We start from the raw sequence: 17,352 nt of genomic DNA, 5'->3' as shown, positions 1-17,352 counted from the left end.
AGAAACAAATGGTATTTAATTCTTTACAGACAATCCTGAAAAATTGTCACTTGTACAAACTAAAATTTTAAGCTAAAACCTTTGCATAATCGTGGTTAACTTTTTTGCAATCAAATTATGTAAAGACTAATTTGTTGTTTAAATTGGAAACTTTTAGTTCTACGGATCAGACTTTGCCGGGGTTATACTTGGAAAAACAAAAAAAAATATTATAAATAATAATTTTTTAATATTTTTAGGGATTTTTTTCACTTTTAATTTAACAGTTTAAGTATCGTTATATTAATTTCTACAAAATATTTCTTTACAGTTGTACTGTACTGTTCAGTGTTCGTAAAAACTTATGAGGACTAAAAAGATTTAATGTATAAATTCAAACTTTATAATAATTAGTAGTGTGTAAATAACTATATTTTATTTATTTTATTGTTATAGATAATTTAAATTTTTACCCAGTTTTAGAAACTTTTATTTGTAAAAATTAAAATAAATAGAAATATATACCTACACTTTTTGATTTTACATTAAGGCCATTTACAATTTGCTATCTAACTTTGAGGTTGATAATAGTGTTATTAAATGACATAGTCTAAAACATGTTTGTTGAAGACTTTAAAACTATTGTTTTTTTTTGTAAGTAAAATGTTACAGGATTTATTAAATTTAGAAATACTTAAGTTGTACAAACTAAAATACAAAAATTAATAAAATTATGAAGAACAACTCAAGCGTAAAAAAAATCAACCCTATTTGTTTGAACGTTTTTCCTGAAATAAACCTTAGCAAGTCAAGCGAAAACTATCTTACACAAAATAATTATAAGCTTTTAGAAACTACTTTGTATGTTTTAGTTTAAATTTAAAGTATTTGTTGATAGAAAAACATAAAAAGTTATTAATATTCGCTTAAATTTAACTTTAGAATAAAGTGAACAAGAGCTGTAAATGTAAAACAAGTATAAATTAAGATTAAACGCAATTTTTTTACGCATTAAAAAAAAAATTAATTTGTTATCTGACCGCTGCTTAAGAATAACGATTAATGCTATTAAGTTTTATTACGCCACTTCCTTAGTATTAACGAAAAAAAAAAAAAACTATATGTTTACATATATATAACTTGGTTTTATTTAGTTATGCTTACTAAACTATAAACTTATTTGTTATAGCGTTTGTTAATTTCAAAAATCTTTAGAAAATTTGATCTATTCTGTTTATGATGAAGTTTTAAATCATTATACAGAATAGTATTTATTATAAAAATTTTTTTTACTGAAACTTTACTTTTACGTTTAATCTTTTAAAGTGCGTTTTATATTATCATTTAAATATATATTAGTTAAATTTGGTATATATATTAAAAAAAAGTTGTTCAACTATAATACTTTTGTTATTTGAATTATATTAAAGCTTTAAAAAACGATTAAACAATAAATTTCAATATAAAACAGAAAAATTGTTTTACAACAGTATTAATATATTGTCAGAAATACAACAAGCTCTTTTGATACGAACATAAACAATTGAATCAAGCAACAAATTACAAAACATAAAACGATTTCTATATTACTATTAGATCAGTAACTAGTAAGTGTATAATTAGTGTAAGTAATGAAACCTAATTCTACTTACTTAAGTTTTAAATATTTCTTTGATTAAGTTTTATGGAACTATTTGTAGTAAAATGATAACTCCGGATTTCGATAGTGATTCCAGCATCCCAAGCTCAAATGGCAGTATAGCCAGCTTTATTCTAAACAGCGCAGTAAAGTCTGTTCAGATAGGAGAAAACGATTTTGTTAAAACATCATACTCTCTTGTTAACGGTTGGTTTTTTGGACGTTAAAAATAATTTTCTATATTTTTTAAGCCCTAATACAAAGTATGTAACATAACAAAAAAGCATTTATTAACATAAGATATTCGTTACAGCTTAAAGTTAAACTTAGATTAAAATTATTTATACTGTTAGTTAGAATGATCGTATTACCATTTGAATGCGTTTTATAAAATTCTTATTTTTAATTTATTATAAAGCTTATTTATTAATTACTACTCTTAATTATTATTTTATACCAACGAACTAAATAGTTTAGAGCACTTATTTTATCATGCAAAACTTGTGTTTTGATTCATTGATTTGATAAGTTTCGCTTAACGATAGGAAAATAGTATAACTAATTTAATTCTGATCTAAGAAACCATTTTTTTATTAAATTAAATATCTATTTTATAAACTTAAAAGTAAAAAAAGTAAGTAAAACTTTAACCTTGAGATCCCTTGAATTAGTGTTTGCTTAATTTTGCACTCTGCACATTGACATGCATAGAAAGTTTCATTAAAAAAAACATACTTTACTTTAGATCTACTTTTATTAAAAAAAGCTTTTGAAAAAGAAAACAGTAAATCGTTATAAACAGTATTTTATTCTAATTAAATAAATTTTAAATAATCTACCGGGCAAAGTATTTCCGAAATTTTTAGAACACTGCTTTAAATTAAATAACAAAATAAACTAATCAGTTGAAACATTTTTTGTTCCATAGAGCTTGTATGAAAAAGTTATTGCTAAAAAACAAACGTTTCTTTTTAAGTTTTTTTTAAAACAGTGTGCTGTTTGTTACTTAACTATTTTCTTAAACTGATTTTAGTTAAAATATATGATGTTCAAAGTCACAGTTGATAAATATTTTATAGCACTTACTTAGTTTCTAAATATTGGTTTTAAGAACTTTCGAAAATAAATCAATTTTTGAAAAAGTAAGCATAAAGTTTCTTTAAAACGTTAGTTAAAGAAAATGTTAGTTTGTTATGTAAAAAAATGCTTTAAAATTATGACTAATTCTTATATACTTAGAACAGGATATATCTAATGAACTAGAGATTGAATTCAAAAGTACACAAGTACCATTAACCTCAGAAGATGAACCTGTTAATGTTGCATTAATCGATATTAATCCAACTAGGAAAAAGGCGGGAAAAGTAGTAAAAAAATTCAAGTCAAAATGCAAAAAATCTTCCATAAGAGACTCAAGTTGCTAATTTTATCATATGATAAACTTATATTTTTCAAATACTTTGATGTATATAAGCTTTACTATAAAAATGTTGCTTACTTATTAAAACATTTTTTCATTGTGCTTAAAATCCTTAAAATAGGTCACATAAATTGACTTATTTCAAGAAATGTTTGCAATCATCTAGTATTGCGTTGAAAAAACTCATATGAGTAACACAGGTTTTAAAAGTACTTATTTTATGTAACCTTTTATATGTTTTTATAATCTTTTATTATACTTTCCTTAACTTTTAGAATTAAGCAAGACTGAGCTGCATCATGCTAAATCAGAAAGCAGTATGAAACAAGATGTGGTAAAGACATCAACCAGATCAAAGAAAACTTTGAAACGAATGATAACAAGAACCCCTGCTGATGGTTCGTATATTAATTTGATTTTGACTTGTAAACTCAGTTATGTGTAAATTTAAATAAAGAGTGGGCTGACTGTCAAAAGAAAAAGGAGGAAAAACAAAAACTAAAGCAGAAAATAAAATCCGGTTGGGAGGTACGACAGGCTTTGTTTGGAAAAGAAAATGTGTAAGTTTAAGAAGTTTTACTTTAAATTTAAAAGTAAACCATTAAAAAAACGATTAAACTTACTTATTAGTTTAGAACCTTTCAAAATGAACATTAATTATATCTTTTTAATAAAAGTATAGTTGAATGATTTGTATAGTAGAGAATATTAAAATACACTTCAACTATACTTTAAACTATTTAATAATTTGTTTTGTTCTGGTTAGAATAGGGGTGAGCCAGTTTTTCCAGAAAAAAAGTTTTTGTAGGTGTACTTGTTTTACAAATAGTACTATAAACTTAAAATAAAACTTTTAAAAGTGAGAATGCAATCTACAAACTGTTTTACATGTCAAAATGTATTTGACAGTGACAAACTTTGCATGTAAATAAGAAGGATTTGAGATAATTTGTTAATATAACTTATTATTTTTTAAGCTTTTTTTTTAGTATTTACTTTTACAACAAATAAATGTTACAAAAACCTTTAAATCATTTACTGCTTTAATTAAAATCAAATATTGTTTAAAAGAAAACTAATGATCTAATTTGTATAATTTTTAAACAACACCTCTTTGAGCTTAAAATAAACACAGACAAGCTGAGGAATTATATTTAGAAAAAGTACAAGAAAAAAGATGTGACCTAGTAGAAGCATTGCTGAAAATTAGCCACATCCATATGGTCAAACTGAACATTGACGCTACAAACCAACACCACCAATCAGCACTTCACCTAGCGATTGAAAATGAAGATAGCGATATGTGCACTCTGCTCCTACAAAACGAGGTTATTTCAAATGTTTATATAATTTATCTTGTTCTTAACAGATTAATACTAGTTAATATAAATTTAAAAGTTTTCATTAACATTCAAAAAAAAGTTTTTTTACGTCTATGTACTTACATTGTACATTACAGTCTTAAGTTGATTTATAAACTCAATTTTATTTCATTGAGTTTCTAATGAAGTTTTGTTTGTAGTTATAAGTACAAAGATATAAAAAAGTAAAAAACTATAACTTACTTTAACAAACAACTTATACATATACTAAAGAAGTTTTAAGTCTGAAAATACTAAAAAAAAACTTTTATGTTTTTAGTATAGTTTAAAACTCCATAGTAAATATCGTGTTAAGTTTAATTTTTTTTTAATATTAATATGTAGCACTACTTTAAAAATTACAAACAAAACCAATAAAATTACGAGCTTGTTAGTATATAATATTAAAACTGTTTTTTATTTATCTAGTATTTTTTGATATCATCATGTTTATATTTTTACATGCTTTAGATGTTATTGTTATATAAAATTTACTAGTTACAAAATATTTTGTTTTCTTAGGTAGAGATTAGAGATGCGCTTTTTCACGCAATAGAAAAAGACTTCTCTGAGGGAGTGGAACTTATTCTCATGCATAATCCATGCGTGGGTATGAAAATTGTTGGTAACAACTACTTTTTCCCCCCTGACATCAGCCCATACCGATATGCTGCCTGGAAGAATAAATACGAAATGCTTAAAATACTTTACAAATATGGCCATAGATTAAAAGTAAGAAATACTTTTTACGTAATAAGTGAATTTATTTGATACTTGCAGCTTCTTAAAAGTTTATTTTAAAGTCAGTTTTTTAGTCACAAAACTACTTTTTTAGAAAAAATATTGTATAAACTTAATATTAGGAAGCAGGAGGATGGTACGAAGGAATAATGTTCGCGTGGGAGTCAAGCAACGACAGAAAATGGTATTACGAAGCAAAATCGAGTCCGGCTCACATCACAATTATTAGTGAGGTAGAAAGCTTGTATTTTTTGGATAAATTAATATACTAACTTCGTACTTTTTAAAGCCGAATAAGGGCATTAGCAAACATAATTATTTTAATTTACATTATATTGACCGTAAAATAATCGAGGTATTATTCTAAATATAAAACATGTTCAAACAATTATTAATCGGTACTAAAGGGTAAAACTTACAAAACCATTTAAATAAAAAACTTTCTATCTTATTATAAACCTCATATTAAACAAATCTTTTTTGTTTAACATAAACAATTAAAACTTGTTTGAGCAGGAATAAACTAAGAGAAAAATACTAGTCAATATTGAACTTTAATTTTGAAATAGACAAGTACATATAAAACATTTATATAACAAGATCTACTAAAATATTCTTTTTAATATGATGTAATACTTAAAATTATTAATTAATTATTTTTGAGAATAAACAATTACTCAGTTTCACCGCAGAGCGGATTTTCAAATTGTAAATCTGTAGTAAAATAATAATGTTCAAAATAAAACAAGGGAGTAAGCATTAAAAAAAAATTTTTGAAAGCATTGTTGTTGTTGTTAACACAGTTGTATTATGATGACAAAGAATAAAATGGCTTTTTGTGAAAAATTTTAGATAAGCGAAAAATAGAATGAGGGTTAGATTTCAGATGTTAAATTTTAAAAATAAGATAAAAAATTAAATATATTTAGTTGAGAGATAATCAAAGAGAGTATAAACTACTAATAATTCAACTCAAGAAAAAAAATATATATACTAATTCTCCAACAATTATGATTTACAACTGGAAATGGGTATATTATAGGGTATGCACAATTTATCTTATATCTTAATGAAATATATTTAACTAATAAACAGACTTGAAAAAAAAAAATAAAACAGTTTAAGACTGAGAATGGGAATAATATTATGATACATGCACAAATAATAAAAAATCTTAATAAAATTGATACCTATGTGAGATATAAATTATAAATATTCATTTAAGTAATGTGGGCATTGGGTTATCAGTTCGTTTCTCTTGTTTAAGGTTTTTCTCTTGTCTGCTAGGGCTATATGGAGTCTTTCTAGGTTACATAAAGTGCACATGTTAGTATGGTTTGTGTTAGATTTTACTGATTCTACTATTTTCCATTCAATTGAGTATTTTATATGGTTACTGTATAGATCCCATAGGTGAATGCAAGTTGGGTACAATTTTTGGGTTTGCTTTTAAAAGGTTTTGGGAAAGAGGTTTTGTGTTTATTATATCTAGACTTAAATGTTCTTTTGGTTGAACCAATATAAATCTTGTGGTCATTTAAGGATGTGGAGACTTTAGCTTGATATATTATATTACTTAGGCAACACTTGTTATCCACGGGGCAGTTTGTTTTTATTTACAATTACAAAGTTTTTCGTTTTTATCTGATTTTTTCGTGAGTTTTTTGTTGTGGGAATTTATATTACAGAAATATAAAATAAATGTAATACAAACATTAACAAAATTAGAAAAAGAAATTGCATTTATTACAATCCCCCCTTTTGTAAATCTGTACAGACTAAAATTGGCAAACTTTTCCTGGATTTAGTAGATAAACATTTTAAGAAAGACACCATCTATCACAAAATAATCAACAGAAATTCTATAAAAATATCATACTGCTGCACACCAAATATTATGGCCCTTATAAATATCATGCATTATCTATGCATCATGATATATGGTCATTTATATCAGAATAGTAAACTTTGAAATTCTTTATGAATTAAAAGACCAAGATCACCTTAGCACATTCAATTTATATAAATATTTTCGACTAAAAAAGCGAATAATAACAATTGAATGAATAAAGTATGTATGGTTTGTATGGGAACGTTATTTTCTGACGTTATAGTATTATAAACTGATAACTGTTTATACTTAAGTACACTCAATATTAAGCTAGTTAATGGGAACATTATTTTCTGACGTTGAAGTATTATAAACTGATAACTGTTTATACTTAAGTATTTTCACTATTAAGCTTGTAAATGGGAACATTATTTTCTGAAGTTATAGTGTTATAAACTGATTATTGTTTATACTGAAGTACATTCAATATTAAGCTTGTTTATAGAGTTTTAAGGGCATTGGTCTAGTATAGAATGTAAAAATTACTATCATATTTCTATTTTCGATTACTGGTTAAATTTCATTAGTTATATAAAATTTATTTTGTATGAATAAAATTACTAAATAAAAACTGTTACCAGAAAAAACTAAACAGATAAATCATTAGTTAAAGCTACTAGTAAAATGTATAATTGATAGTGTCATAGTTATAATTTTAATTTCTTCTTAAAGATAAATATTTACTACTCAGTTTAAGTATTTTTTAAGTCTGTTTACATTGTTTAAATTTTAATCCTTATACATAATTGTTAAAGTACAAAAAATTATTTTAAGTTTAGTTAAAGTGTTAAAATTAACGACTTTTATCTCTAGTTAAAGTAGCAAAAGTGGAAAATATTTTATAAGAAGATGAAACTCACTTTTCTTTTTTTTTCAGTTAGCTTGTTTAGTTTTAATCTTCTATTAGTAAACTTAATCAGCAAATATTATCTTAAACGTTTATTATCATTTTTATAAATTTTATAGGTTAAAAATATGTACAAAACATAAATGTCTCCTTTTTTTTCAACTATGTCAAGTTAGTGTGCCTGAATTCTTATTTCTACGCAGCTTTTTATCTTATATTGTTTATTGAACGACAAACAAAGCGCTCAAAATTTTTGGTCCTAAGACCTGGTGCACAAAAAAACCTTTCGGTTATCGATTCGCACACCACTTGGATACCTTTTAACGTCTTGTCCAGAACAATTTATGTTACAAAATATCTACTATTTAAATATCGTTTTTTATTTATTTCTTTAAGCTAAGTGGATTATTTCTTTTTTTTTTTTCTATCTTTAAAATTTATCAAATATATTTCTATGCAGCACAAAATAGTTAAAGTAAATTAATAAAACTTATTTTCAATAAACTGTTACTACTTATGGAGTAAATTATTTTTTATTAATTTCTAAACGAGCTTGCATTAAAAGATAGTTATAATTAATTTATAGCTCTTTTTAAACTCAAGCAGAAATATTTTTTAAAAACAGAAAGAAAACAAGGATCCATTTCAAGAGTGTTTCACCACAATCAAAGAACTAAGGACGCAAGCCCACCTGGAACCTATGTTTGATGAAAGGTTCAAGCAATTACAAGTCCAAGTTGAAGGGTACATGTGTCAGCTACTTGATAAAGTTATTTTAATTAGATACAAATTAGGTACAAACTACTAACCCACAACATTTAATTTCGTCTTATTTTAGATTAGTTTTCACTAAATAAATGTTTTTGCTAAATTTTAGAAAATCACAATTGAGCATAAAATATTAGTTTTAACTACATAACAAAAGGGTTGATCACGCCAATTCGATCATCAAACCACAAGTTTCGGTAGACTGAGACCGGTTTCGTCCTTATTAGGACTCATGTTTTAAACGTTGCACGGCAAATGACAATGCTGACGTCACTGATCATTGTCAGCAAATGGTTGCTTCATGTGAAAGCATCATAAACCGTTTGTAGATTTACGACTGCAAGTTTTTCGGTTGTGACTAACCGATGAGTCCTAATAAGGACGAAACCGGTCTCAGTCTACCGAAACTTGTGGTCTGATGATCGAATGGGCGTGATCAACCCTTTTGTTAAACTTGAGCTTGTCTCACGGCAAACGAAAGTCCAGGCTTCTTTCGCCGATGTTTTTTGTTTTAACTACGTAGAAATTTTTTAATTCTAAAAAATTAGGAATAATGCAAAACGAATTTTACTTAAGGTTTAATCAAATTAAAAATTGTTTTTGAAAAGTTTGATTTTATGCTTTGTAAAGTTGTTATAGTCGAGTTACTGCTCTTTTATTATCATTTGTTTTTCTAACCAAAGTTAATTTTTTGATTTTATAATTTACAAAACTTTTTAATATAAGTAAAATAATATTCGTCTTTTATAATATTTGTTATAAGTACAATGCTTTTTAGGTAACAGCTTGTTATTAAAAATTTGAAGCATAAAATTTTCTTCATCAACCTAGTTTCCCTCATTTTACTATTTTTATTAAAATGTAATGACAATTTTTAGTAATAGCCGACATAATTTATTTTTAATTTTAATGTTGTTTGTGAGGTAGTGTAAAATATTTTTTAGAAAAAAAACATTCAAACTATATTAACTTTACTAAACTATTGATTTATAAGTAAAATCTGTTTAAAAGTCATTTGTTTCTGTTTAATCAATCAAAATCAATCAATTAACTTTAATAAAAAACCAATAATATGTAAAACTGTTCTAAACGTAACTAAAACGTAATTTGTTCAAAAAAATGCAAATCCGTCAATAATAAATAATTGAAATAGTTAATATATGCTTTGAACTTAAAAAGTAATTTTTTTAACAAATTAATAGAAATTATTCTAGCTAGATCTATAATAAATAAGTTAAACCAACAAACATAGTAGCTTCATAAAAGTTAATACAACAGAGTTTTTTTTAAATTTTGGTAGTTGTTTATAAGCTTTGAACTTGAAAAGATTTTTATACAATTCTCCCAAACAAAAGCTAACAAGTTTATTAAAAAATGCAGGTTAGATCTTCAGAAGAACTGTCGAGTATTTTCAAGTACAATTTTATCAGGGTTAGAAATATAGGCAAAAAAGTTAAGTTCACAAAAGGTCCTATAATTAGATACCATAGCTCCACAGTTGCAAGTCTACTTGATGAAGCTTGTGAAAATAGGCTGTACGATTTTGTCACTCATCCGTATTCCCAGGTATAGCTTTGTCAGTTTTTTATATTAGTATATTTTATAACTAAAAAAAAGTTAAAATGGTGTATTTAAAAGTAAAATCTAAATAAGTTTTTTACAAGACTAAGTTTAGTCTACAACATTATCGAAACTACTAAACTTTTTTAACTTGATTTAAACAAGATCAAACACAGTTTATGATCGGTTATTTGTAATTCGTTAGAATTAATACAAATTTGTATAAAAAAAGTGTACCATAAGCTTATTTAAATGAAATTTCATTTAAACAAGCTTATGATACACTTTTTTATTTACTATTTATAAACTGTATACCAAACAGGGTATTAGCTTAATCATTATATTAACACGGGCCTGGTTTGTCTGACTAAAAAGTTCTATCTTTTTAAGCTAACACCTTATTAGTACCTTATACTAGATCCACTAAAGAATATGTTTATTAATGAGTCTAATAGAACTTATTAAATTAGGACATTTTGTACTTAATGACTAATTACAAACTTTTAGAATATATTTCCATGGTTTAGAACTTAGTTTTATTTACATAAATGAATTGATACTATACAATAACTGCAAGTAATAATACGACAAAATCCAAAAATAAAGAACAACAGAAGAGAGCTGCTATAGACTAATGAGCAATTTCTTAACCTTATCTTGAAATAAGTATACAATTTCGGCTGACTATAGCGCCAACTGGCGGAAAAGTATAGAACAACGAAATCGAGAATCGATCTCGTTACAACTGAACCTTGTTTTTGTTTTAAAGCTAAACAAAGTTTTTAGTTAAAAAAGTTTACTATACACGTTTTGTAAAAACATATCAATGTAAACTTAAACATTATGGCGTGTAAACCGATGACCGAAAGGTCTTTACCCACAATAATTTATAGACCATAGTTGTGAGCATTCACATTTTTCTTCCTTTCTTTTAATTTTTTAAATGACAATGTTCAAAACTTTACAACTACTTTTTATAATGAAAATGACGCATAAAATAGGTTTAAGCTGTTTTTATGATTTCTATTATTGTCTTAAAATCTTTATATGCTTAAAAAAACTTAAGAATAATAGATATTACAAACAACAGCTTGCTATAGATTACCTAAAGTATCGTCACACTCCGAGTCTACATTCTACTTGGCCCGCTAAAAATGTTTTTATGAAGATCTGTATCGGAGTACTTTTTCCTCTGTTATCACTTTTTTACATTGTCAATTCGAGATCTAGAATGGGTCGTAAGTTATTGATTTATGTAATGTATGACCTTATCTATATTGTTATAATTGTATGATATACACAAATATATTATAGCTATAAAACACTTTTTTTGAATTACAACAACTCTCGAACCGAATCTATGATTTTCCCTTGATATAAGATAATTTAGCATGTGTTAAAAATATAAAGTTTTACTTAATCTTAGCAACAAGTTTAACCCACTTTTGACTATCAACGCTTCTTTTTAATTAAGTTGTAGAATTTTTAAATTATTATCCTTTAATGTATTCCTTTATACTTATTATTTAAAATATCAAGAATAAAAGCAGCTTTGAATATTATAGTGCCTGCTTACAAGAATACCTTTTAAAGTATGCTTTAGCAGACAAGTTTTTTTTAATAAGGATATTTGAAGATGATATTTTCACTTAAAGTTCTTATAGCCTGACTTTTCTTTTTTATCTAATTAGCTTTCTTTTCATATTTTTACTGGTTTTTATTTTATTTATAAAGTTTATAAAATTATGCAATTATAACTTATTTAAAGTTTGGATTAGCTACCCGCCCATTTCCTTCCACTGCCACATGGCATCTGATTTCACGTTTATTGCACTCCTTGTCCTAAACATTTTTCAAAGTATGACATATCAAGCTTATTTAGGTTTGTTTAACAATACATCAATTATATAACAAGAATTTTTTAAATCCGACATTTTAAAATTATATAGTTTATTTTTGTTGTTATAAATAAATAAGTATGGGTAGTTGTAAACAATAAACTATTTAGTTTTTATTTGAATTTAAAATTACACTAAAAGTCTAGCGTACACTTTAAAAAAAAATATTTTAAACTCTTGTAAATATTAATTCTACGTAAACTTTTTCATTGGTTATTTTAAATACTACAACAAATATAGAATAAACATAAGTCTACAAAAATTCGAAATCACTGAAATTTTATTACTTTTAAGATGTGATAAGTAAAATAAAATGAATCGTTAATTAATGTTTAGGTATGCCGCCGACAGCTTTAGAAACACTTATTGTAATTTGGATCGCTGCAAAGTGGCTCCAAGAAGCTCAAGAACTGATTAGAAGAGGATTTAAGAGTTATTTCACTGATACTTGGAACTATAATGATATACTGTTTCTTTTTCTTTTTTCTGTTGCCATATTTTTTAGGTAAGACTATATGTAATATAAATTTCGTATTAAAGTTTTAGTTCTACACTTAAGTTTTAAATACTATAATTTGTTCGAAATAAGAATAAAGACTTCAGCATGCAAACAATTGTTGAATTTTTTTGTTCGTTTAATATACTTTTAATCAAAAAAAAACTGTTATTTGTTATAAATCATACATCAATAAATTTTTTAAAGTCGCAAGTAGCTTATAATTTATTACTTACTCCTTAATTTTATTCTAAAATAATCATTGCAAATACTGTTTAAAAGGTATGTATGTACATGCTTTATTTAGATTTAAAAAATTTTTTTCTTATAACTGTGATGGTTTTTGTAAAACATGTTTGCAATTCATTCCTTACTAATTCAAGTTACAAATAGAGTATTTAAAAACAGTTAAACCAAACTGTATAAATAAAATTAAAGCTAAAATGCCAAAGGTAAAAACTACACTATATAATAAATATTTTTAAGAGGTGATAACTTTAGACAGGTTTCGCTTCTCTGTTTTTGTATCCTATAAAGAAGTATACTTTAATTGAATTTTCTTGTTTTTTGTACTTTCTATAATTTTTTTTTATGACTATTTAAAACAAAATTATCTAAAACGCTTAGAAAAAAAGCAATCATTATTTTCTTATGAAAAACTTATAAAGAAATATAAATTAAAAAGATGTTTTATATAGAGCAGTGGATTGTGTTCAAAGTTATAATAAATTAGATCCAGTGTATCGGGCAGAATGGTCTGATTACTGTCCAAGACTAATAGCAGAAAGTTTTCAAGCTTATGGCTATGTTTTTCTTGTACTTAGACTTCTGGGAATTTTAAGAACTGACAGAACTCTGGGTCCGTTGCAGGTAAAGTTTTTTTGATATTTTCTTTTAAGTTAATTGATTTAAAGTTCGTTTATAAACTTTATTGTATGTGTTTTGTTTAAGTTATAAAGTCTATGTTTTAAAAAGTTAAACATTAAACAATAAAGTTTTAACTTGCTGAATTCTAATAAAGTAAAATTTCTTAAAACCTATGACTTTTTGAATTTATCTATAAGCAAAATAATTCTTTTACACAAAGTTTAACCTCTTCTAATACAGCTAAACAGTTTAACTCTTTTGAAATTTATTTTTTGCATTTGAATATTTTTAAATTAAAAATTGTAATGAATAAATAAAACAATCGATATCGATACAGTAAGAAAAATATTATATATTTTTACAGGTATCGTTAGCCAGAATGATGGTAAATATTTTTCAATTTCTAGCTATTTTTGCTATGATAATCCTTGCTTTTTCCATGGGTTTTACTGAGCTTTTGTCTTATTACGGAACTTCTGAAGGCCAAAAGTTCCTTTGCAACGATACATCAAAACCGGACTGTGATATGGCCAAAACAAACATGTTCACTTCAATCCCTGTTTCCCTCAACAGCTTGTTTTGGTTGCTTTTTGGTCAAGTAAGGATTTTTTTTTTGAAAGTTGTAAATTTTCATCGGATATTTGTAGTTAGCTAAGTTATTTACATAGATGGACGTGCCAAAGTGGACAGGTGAAGGACATCACAGTATGACATGGTCAGTTGGCCACAGTTTAATAATTTTTTACCATGTCACAGCTGTCATCGTGCTTATAAACATGCTTATTGCCATGATGTCACAGACTTACGAAACTACGTCATCGCGGTCGGAGTGTGAATGGAAATTTATAAGGACTTACTACTGGATAAGGTTTTTTTCCTAAAATATTTGTTTTGTTCTTCCTGAAATAACATTAAGTGATTAAACTTTAATGCGTAGAACTTATTTTTTCAATTATTTAAAAGTTGTAAAATTTTGATTTTGTGAACTTAAAAACATACCAGAGCAAATTAGTATGTACTTAACATTTATTATTTTAGTAAATAGTTTTCTAATATGTAATATTTTTTAGACTATTCAAGTCTTCTGAACAGATATAGTTTAGAATTTAGATACTAATGCAAATTAATGCGTCATAATAGTTCTTTTTTTTATATAAAATTGTGACTCTTACAATAATGTTTTTTATCTGATTTTAAAACTTTAATAATTTTAAAACAAAGTAACTAAATTAAAAAACTACTTTAAATCATTTTAGTAAGTATGAACTGAAAAAGCATTGTTCAGAAAATCTGTGATATACTCTTAATTTTATTTTTTCACAGTCCTACTTTTATATAAGCTTACATTTAATCAAACTTACAGATTTATTAGAAAAGAAGCTGTGCTACCTCCACCAATGAACTTAATTCCTAGCTATGTTTTTGTCGCTAAGAAAATAGCTTCCATTTTCAAGCTTAACTATTTTTTGAACGTAAAAAATCTTGAAAAAGAAAATAATGACGTGGAAATGAAAAAAATAAACATTAACAACTCTAACAACAAAAGAACCAAAAGTATTGGAGAGCAAAGCAGAGAGCAAAATATACAAAAACTTGTACAGCGATATAAATTTAAAGAGTTTCATTGAGTTAATAACAACGAAAACGTTTATTCAACGACGAAAAAGCGCTCAAAATAATTGGTCCAGGAACTGGTGTACGAAAAAACCTTTCGGTTATCGAGTCGTACACCACTTGGATACAGTTTAACCCCTTGTCAAGGACAACAATATTGTTTATTACTTAAAACAATATGATAAAAATTTTACTAACCCTTTATTACATGTAAATAAATCAGAGTAGTTTATTATGTTAAAATAATTTTAGTTTTAAAGTTAGTATATGAAACCTGAAATATTAGTTATTTTTTTTAATTTCAGCTGTATCTAATAAGAATGTATATTAGTGATCTACCGGGTCCGGCTGTATATTGCCTTTTTTCACTACTATCCATATCAGACCATATCTTATTTTTTTAAATAGATCCGGTTTCGGCCGGATCCTAATTTTGTGGACCCGGTTAATCACTTTTTTTTTTCGAACATTGTAAAGGAACAAAAAATACACTTTTTAAAAACTATTACATATAGCCGCAATAAATTCTAGGATGCCGGTAAAACTGATTAATTAATCAAAATTTGAAGTAGTTTCAAACATTTTACTCTCTACTAAACCTTTAATATTTTCGTAAATTACTTAAAATATGAACTGATCTTTTTTTTTTGCTCTAATATAATAAATTAATAACATGACGTTTTTGGTTGAATACAAACTTAAATACTATTCACCACTTGTAAAAAACCTTTTAGTAAATAAAATCGCTTATCTAATGATTCAAGCTGTTCTACTTAAGTACGCATATTTTACCAACATATTTTAAACTTTATTGTCAATTTTATGGAGATTAGATAATTCATTTAATTTAGAAAGCGATAGTTATTAACTCGTAACAGTTTTATCGATTTATTTCGATGGTTTTTTAAAGTTGGTGATATTAATTTGAGTCTGGAAATTACTGATTTAAACTTTTTTCTTAAAATGCACAGTGGGCCATAATTACGCTGAAGTTGAAATATGAAGTAAACTTTTTTATATAATCATGAACAAATCCTTGCAAATACCTTTTTTAAATGTAGCCTAATTGAACTTTTGAAACTAATTATATAAATTCAAAAAAAATAAAGTTATCACACATCAAGTAGAAGCTTAAAAAAAATCGGTATAGTTTTAATCTTTATTAAACATTTATTTAAATCTTAAAAACAAAACAAATTACGTCTATATTTTTTGTATGTAAAAGCCTGTAAATGTTTAGCAGACGCTGAATTTAAAAACTTGATAATAAAAAAGAACTTTTTATACTAAAATGTACCTATCAAACTTTATAAAAGTAAGTTCAATTAAGTATTTCTAGATAATACGTTGACTAAAAACATTAAAAAAAAAAAAATTGTTTCATTATACTTTGATAACTTTTTAAAATCAACTAATTCTATGCTTCTAAAAATAAATAAACATATATAGGAGAATCGTCCAGAAATTAATTTAATCGATACTACCCTTTATCTTTAAGGAAATACTATATTAACAATATAATTAAGCGGAAATATTTTTTTAACATTTGCAAAAAAAATAATCAGAATTTTTTACAAACAAAACTTATATGCAATTTTTTTAAACTGTTTAATAGTAAATTAAAGATAGTAGATTGCCTTGCGGAAATTACTACGTAGGTCAAACATCTCAACGTTTCCAGGTCAGACGAGAGCAGCTTGTCACGAAAAAGCTAAAAAGGGGGTCGGTCTTTTTATGGGTAACCTTTTAAAAAACTGTACAACTTTATATCGACGTGACGTATTTTTCCAACTTTTTTAAACAATTATTTTCTAAAATCCTTTTACGTATATTTTTTCATAAAATTGTTCAACTTCTTAAAACTTAGATTTCATTAATATTAAATTAAAATCTTGTTTAAAATGCGAAATTTAAAAAGGATACCCTTAAATAGAGTAAACACAGCTTTAAAACTTTTTATGGGTATCCTTTTGAGTTTGTTTAAAATATCTTGTTTTAAACTAATATTTACTTGTAAAGCTTAATAATCTTGTTTAAACAGTTTTAAATGTTAAAATTCAAAAGGATACACATAAATAGAGTAAACACAGCTTTAAAACTTTTTATGGGTATCCTTTTGAGTTTGTTCAAAATATCTTGTTTTAAACTATTTTTTACTTGTAAAGCCTAAAAATCTTGTTTAAACTGTTTTAAATGAAAAAATTCAAAAGGATACCCGTAAAAAGACTAAACACAGCTTTAAAACTTTATATGGGTATCCTTTTAAGTTTG

The 17,352-nt window shown here is 25.4% G+C and overlaps 1 protein-coding gene across 1 annotated transcript; it reads left to right on the top strand.

Annotated features, from left to right (window-relative positions):
- Positions 1-1,571: 1,571 nt before the first annotated feature.
- Positions 1,572-15,758, top strand: LOC145849755 (short transient receptor potential channel 4-like). The gene is made up of 16 exons (XM_082954802.1): positions 1,572-1,825; positions 2,858-3,034; positions 3,314-3,436; positions 3,496-3,598; positions 4,174-4,366; positions 4,922-5,131; positions 5,263-5,373; positions 8,504-8,647; positions 10,027-10,212; positions 11,297-11,444; positions 11,975-12,088; positions 12,441-12,609; positions 13,299-13,470; positions 13,832-14,065; positions 14,136-14,335; positions 14,831-15,758. The coding sequence occupies exons 1-16, from the start codon at positions 1,684-1,686 to the stop codon at positions 15,093-15,095; spliced, it is 2,691 nt and encodes an 896-aa protein (XP_082810928.1). The 5' UTR covers positions 1,572-1,683; the 3' UTR covers positions 15,096-15,758.
- Positions 15,759-17,352: the final 1,594 nt, after the last annotated feature.

Source organism: Thalia democratica, chromosome 2 (genome assembly GCF_965202585.1).
Source record: "Thalia democratica chromosome 2, ktThaDemo2.hap1.1, whole genome shotgun sequence".
NCBI lineage: Eukaryota > Metazoa > Chordata > Thaliacea > Salpida > Salpidae > Thalia > Thalia democratica.
This window is presented reverse-complemented; position numbering and strand designations above follow the sequence as displayed.